We start from the raw sequence: 6,635 nt of genomic DNA, 5'->3' as shown, positions 1-6,635 counted from the left end.
AAACAGCCCAAAAAACTATTCAAAGCCTAAATTAGCCAAAACAGCTGAAATATTAGCTAAACCGAAAAATACCCTAAGCAACTTTTAAACACAATATTTGGCATCATATTAGAAAATAAATTCGAAGGAATCTGCTTGAATATAATCCTTTACACAAATATGAATATATGAAGATCCCCCAAAATTTAGAATATTTATAAACAAACTCAGGTTATATTTGGAATCACTGAAGTACCTTAAGAAACCAACAATAAAAACAACATATAATCTACTAAAAACTTCCCATGTGTATCTATAATTACGTGACTTTGCTCATAACTTTTTATTAATATTATTTTTTAAAGGACTAGTAATGGGGTTGTGGGTCATTTTCGGTGTTAACTGTATTTCGCCTTATATTTACCATTTCCAAATCTTTTGCCGTGTTTTGAGCAAGAAATATTGAAATAAAACGGCATTTTTGCGGCCAAATTTGGCAAACCTGTCTCTTCCGGGGGAAAAGCTCCGTTTTGGTCACGTGGTGCGTCACCAGAGTCAACATAGCAAGATGGCTTCTCCTTTGCGTGTCGGAGCTAGCGATAGCGGCGATATTTCAAGGTCCACAATTCTGTCTTCAGACTCAGATTGTGGAAACATTTGTTCTGAAAGTGACGCTGATTCAGAGGCGCCGGGTGTTTGTGGTTTGAGGACTGTAAAGCCCTATCAATTTGAGCCGGCAGCGCGGAAAGTAGGAGCTCACTATTTGGCAATGACGCTGAGAATGCCGATGAAACTGAAAGCTGTCCGTTTATCAGAGCCATGCTCGAAGCTGGAAGACGTGGAGCATCTCGTGAAGCTTTATTTACAGATCGGAACCTTTTGGCGACTCTAAATCAAATCATCAATGACGCTGACTATCCGGGTCGGTAATGCAGAGTTTCATATGCAAAATAAAGAGCTTAGAGACATGTTTGCAGGACCGTCCGCCACTTTATTATTATTTATTTATTCACTTATTTAATCACTTTATTCACATACCCAGAAGCTCTTTCACCACCTTACTGCATGTCTCTGATATGCGCAGAAAAAAATGAGAATGTAAACAGTGCTCTGTACGCCCCGTTCTCCACATGAATCGTCCCGTTTCAACACACAACAACAACAGGGGATGACAACAGTCTGTCACGTTAGCTAAGTACACTGAAAATTCCGAAAACGATTCCTCTTCAGATGAAAGCATCACACAGAAATGAATGAGATCTGATCTTTCACGGAGGAAGAAATGACTGGTGGACCGCTGCGAGTGTCGATGGTTTCATCAACGGATCTGCAGAGATCCTGCAAGCCACCATCAATGATTAATAAACTGCAAATCAAACAAAGAAACTTCCAAACATGTGCAATGTTTTAAACATTCAGTTTACCTGTTGAAATCAGAAGCTTTTCACAGTTTAGTCGGTCTGGTTCTGCTCACAGTGTTCATTCACAATAGGCTCATTTCGATTGTAAATCTCGTAAATTTACGACTTTAAAAATCATAATTTTAATTTTATTTTTTTTTTGGCCCTAACACTCCGTCGGACCATAACACCGATGTTTATAGAATTCAACTTTGCCGCAGCGCACACACATACATGTATCTGCAGACACCCTGGGTCCGCCTGCATTCTGCTGCTGGCGCTGTCTCACCCACATGACGTCAACGCGTCACGTGACCCAAATCGAGCCGTTTCTGAAGCAGGGCGAAATGCGAGTGTGATTTGTCGTTGATTTGGTCAAATTGTACAAAAACCTGCGTTTGTCAACGGTAATTATTTGTTATTTTTGATACATTAGAACATATGGAATATATCTGGATACTTATTTTAGCTTTGTCCCAGCCCTTTACTAGTCCTTAACACGCTGACACGCTGCAGAGACTATGTTTCTCGGCTGGCCTGGGAACGCCTCGGGGTCCCCCCAGAGGAGCTGGAGGAAGTGACCAGGGAGAGGGAAGTCTGGGCCTCTTTGCTCAGACTGCTGCCCCCGGACCTGGTATGAACAGGAGAAGATGGATGGATTATTTTTGATTTTATTGGTTGTTGTTTAATTCTGCAATAATCCCCTCTGTTTGATTGTAATAATGTGAAAAACTGTTCAATAATTTCAAGTCATGTTTTATTCTGTAGTGTGTAATTGTTCAATAATAATTAAAAAAAGACAATTAGCATGTAGCTAAACTATTAGCTAAACTCCAACAAGCCTAAAATAGTCCAAAAAGCTAGCAGGATGCCATTATAACAACAGAAACTTCAAAATAGCTCAAAAACCTCAGTAGATGCCAAAACAGCCAAAACCAACCATCCATCCATCCATCTTCTTGACCGCTTCTTCCCTTTCGGGGTCGCGGGGGTGCTGGAGCCTATCCCGGCTACTGATGGGTGAAGGCGGGGTACACCCTGGACAGGTCTCCAGTCTGTCTCAGGGCCTCAATCACACACATTCACTCACACAGTCATACCTAGGGACAATTTAGAGTCACCAATGAATCTATGAAGCATGTTTTTGGATGGTGGGAGGAAGCCGGAGTCCCCGGTGAAAACCCACGCATGCACGGGGAGAACATGCAAACTCCACACAGAAAGGTCCCAGCCGGGATTCGAACCGGGGCCTTCTCGCTGTGAGGCAAGAGCGCTAACCACTGCGCCACCGTGCAGCCCACAGCCAAAACCAAAGAGATGACATGCAGGCTTTTTACTGTTGTCCAAGATACATATAGAGCGACGCCATATTGGAGTGGTATAAAAACAATGAGACTTAGTTTAGCAGACACAGTAAAATGACCATAAAATCATAAATTAAACTATTCAAATCTACACACAGCCTGAGATTCACACAAACTGTTAGACTCCTCGGTCTGTGTTTATAAACGGATCGGTGGGTAGTCGACATCGCCGTAGACCACTAGCGCACGTTATATATGGGCCGGTGTGGTGCCAAGGTAGGTTCCCCCTGCCAGAATTTATATCTCCCGTCTCTGAGATCATTGATTTGTTTGTACACACTTATATTTTTACCCCAAAAGGACAAAAAGAAAGTGGATGATAGCGAAATACTTTATTCTGGGGTTTTGGGGAGTTTATTGTCATGTTTGAATATATTTTTTTTTACCTCAAATTCTACGTAATATGACAGGATGACAGGGGCCACAGATTCAAAAAAAAAAAACTCCCAAAAGCTTCAGAATAGTGTATCCTAATCATCCACCTTCTTTTACAGGACAGCAATAATTTACTAGTGAAAAGTCACGTTCTAGTTTTTCCAGATCTGTTTGTATTATTGTAACACAGCAATAAACAGACATCTACACCATTCCAATATGGAGAACAACTTTGAATATGCAACAAGCTAGCATTCATCTCTAGTGATGTAACTCATGGGCCAAAACAGCTATGATATTAGCAACTAAAATATTAGATGAATCCCAAATTAGTTTAAAATAACCCTTATATTTAAAGCACTCAGTGGAAATAACCTTTAAAAGACTTAAAACATCTGTGGAGTGCTTTTGGAAGACTGGAGATCTGCGTGTCTGAGATGGAGTGTTCCGAGGTCGTCACGGCAACGAGCAGGCACTAGTCTGCATCCTTTCCTATGGAAGATACAGCCCTGCACTTGGCTCAAACAAAAGCTGGTACCTTTTCACACAAATCGCAGAATTCAGTGCAGCTGATGAAGAGGGGTTTGAGGGTCTCTTTGAGTTTTCCTTTTGAAAGGAAAGATCCAGAGCAAGTCGCTCTGGAGGCGATTATCTCTTCCATCAGAGGAGGAGCATCCTTCATCTTCTACAGCAGAAGGAGATCCTCCAGTCCTCTTTGCAAACTCAAACCAATGATTTGTGGTTAAAGCAGAAAGACATATAAAAAGCTTTTTTGTGCAGCAGCTTTTGTTGTTGCGCCTGTTTTTCCTCCTTTTTTAATCTCTTCCATCTCTTTGGATGTTTTCCTGAGGCCAGAACTTCAGAAGTGGTTTCTATTTTTACAGAGAAGCTTTTGGGGAAGTTTGACATGTGTCACTTGTAGTAAAAATAATAAGTTTTCCTCTTCTGTAACAGACAACAGAGCTGTGAGTCATTTGGTCATCATCACATGTTTCTTCAGCTGACCTCAGAACCTGGACGATTCTACCTGTCTTCATCTCTTTTAGTTTGAACTTCCTTCTAAAAGTGCACATCAAGACACTTAAGCTCAGGTCGTTTCTGCTGACGTCAGCTTCAGACCCACTCAAACTCGACCAAGCGCAGAGTGGGCTCGCGCTCACTCACCTGCAGCCACATGACCAGCGGAAGCTCCTGGTACCCAGAGTCAGCGTAATACAGCCACCAGAACATGTGGGCCCCGTCCCGCACCTCCACATAGTCCCACGCCTCTTTGACCGCTGACGGGGGCGCGCAGAGCCCTGCGGACAGGTGAGAGCCTTAGCACGAGCATGCGCAGTGCGCAACCCAACAGAAACCAAGGCTGCTTTCGTTTGACAGTCAGCTGATTTACGGAACCGAGAACAAAACAAGTCCGGGATGGAAGGACTTCGAGGAGAAGGCGGAAGAAGAATTCCTGAAGGAGTTCTGTCCGGTTCACGGAACTCACCGTCACGGACGAACACGGCGGACACGAACAGCGAGACAAGAGCCGCGGAGCAGCTCATGGTTGCAGCGGGACTTCACCGACGACGAGTCACATGACCGCACCAGTCACATGACCGCGCTAGGGAGTCAGCTGACTGAGACACTTTTTTTTTGGAAGAATTTATTTTTAAAACTAAATGAAGAAGATCATTTTTTAAATACAAAATAATAGTAAAAATAATTGTTTTTCATTTGAAGTGTGAAAAAGTCTGTATTTTTCAAAATTTTAAGCACACATAAGGTCACTAACTTCATACATCTTGAAGTCTTCAGTTCAGCTCTGGAAGGCAAAAACTTCAAAGAAGGAGTTTCCATGGCGACCAGCTGCATCCAGTTATGCACCAAGTGCTGTAAAACTCAATGCCTTTGAATTCTGGAAATGAGGTTGGAGGATGCACTGAGAACGATATGTTTGTCTGCATTGTGCTAAGTGTGAAGTTTGGTGGTGGGAGCATCATGGTGTGGGTTTACGTTTTCAAGAGCTGGCTTGGGGCCTTCATTTCAAAGTGTTCCTAGTGGTCTTTAAATTATGACTTATCCGTTTTTAGCCCAAATCAAAAACCTGAGCTGTTCTAGGACATAGTTTCTGTAGAACGGCAGAAGTTTATTAGAAATTCACCTCTGAGTTGTTGGCAGGAATGTTGGTGTGAGTAAGCCTGCACTCATTTCCCATCATCCCTTTGTTCACACTCTCTCCCACTAACTCACAGCCCTTCACAGTGCCAACCAAAAGTTACAGGTGCAAAGAAAAAAAAATGGTGAGGAATGCTGGAGCTATGAAGCCATTTAGTTTAGATCCAGATTCCAACACTAATAATTCCAAAACACTAATAATAATTGAAAGTGGAGTCTTATGTCAGGTTTTACAACATGACAGAAATGTAATGTTATTTTAACAAACTAACCGTCTTTTCTCTGAACCTTTTCATGAACACATTCTTACTTTAAAGCATCAACTTTTCATCAAAGCCCTAAAGTTTATTTCTAGTCATTTTTATATATTTTGACCATTTTTTAAGAAATTGACTTTGTTCAGATCACAAATGATTTTTTTTTCAATCACAGAAGAATAAAGATTCAAAATAGTGAAGAACAATACAACAAATATTTTAAACTTGTTGGGCTGTTTAAATGTCATGCATATAAAAACATGCTTATATAGAAATATGTACAACATTTTTGCATAATTGTGTGTAATACTGATCTGTGTTGTGGATCACAATGAAGTGGAGCACCAAATGAGTGTTTGTGTTGCTGAGATCAAATGTGAGCAGATAATAGAAATTCCCAGCGCTTCTAAATGCAGCAATAGTGAGTTCTTAATGAAAGTGCATAGATGCGGAAACTCCGCGCAACCCATGAACACACCTCGTGCCGCGGCTTATGTGACAATAAAGTCAATTAAATCTGCTCAATAAAGTCAGGATTAAATGTTTGAACCAACTCTGGGATGGATGTTTGTGGTGATCCACAGTGGAGGAGAAGCAGACTCCATCCTGTTGTGTTTGAGCGTCAGAGATGAAGAACAGAGACTCGACTGTTAAGGTCAAAGAGTAAAAATAAAGTTTAACCCCCGGTTGGTAGTAGTTAATTTAGAGGTCCGCCTATGTTGAAACGTGGCTTATAGAATACCATGTTGACTGACTTAAAATAAAACATTCTACAAAGCAGTTCCCGCCCTCCTCATCCGTCCTCTTCGTTCAGGAGAGACCTGCAGCTGAACGGCCCCCTCCACCCCTCCCTTTTCCTTCACACCTGTCCGTCTCCTGCCCATCAGACTGGGGCGCGCGCACCAGCAGAGGGCGCCATTTCACAGGTTTCAGGCCGTTCAAAACCCAACAGGGAGTAGAAACCATAGCTACGCAGATTCTTTTTTCCTCCCAGCGCCGATCTTACCCCCCTTTGAATCGGCGCCCCGAGCAGCTGCCCGTATTGCCCGTTCCTTAAACCGCCACGGTGTCAAATAGAGCAACCGTTCAGGAATTACAGTCAT

At 42.3% G+C, this 6,635-nt stretch overlaps 1 protein-coding gene across 1 annotated transcript in view; it reads right to left on the bottom strand.

Moving 5' to 3' along the window:
* The window catches only part of scpep1 (serine carboxypeptidase 1), a 13,207-nt gene extending 8,442 nt beyond the window's left edge, over positions 1 to 4,765 (bottom strand). The window contains exons 1-2 of the mRNA XM_024272696.2: positions 4,605 to 4,765; positions 4,283 to 4,416 (exon numbers count right to left, since the gene is read on the bottom strand). Coding sequence (XP_024128464.1) covers positions 4,283 to 4,416; positions 4,605 to 4,662 — 192 coding nt within the window. The 5' untranslated portion in view covers positions 4,663 to 4,765. The remainder of the gene's footprint in view (positions 1 to 4,282; positions 4,417 to 4,604) is intronic.
* Between the last annotated feature and the right edge of the window lie 1,870 nt (positions 4,766 to 6,635).

Source organism: Oryzias melastigma, linkage group LG8, assembly GCF_002922805.2.
Source record: "Oryzias melastigma strain HK-1 linkage group LG8, ASM292280v2, whole genome shotgun sequence".
Lineage (NCBI taxonomy): Eukaryota > Metazoa > Chordata > Actinopteri > Beloniformes > Adrianichthyidae > Oryzias > Oryzias melastigma.
The sequence above is the reverse complement of the archived record's forward strand: the minus strand, read 5'-3'. Positions and strand labels throughout refer to the sequence as shown.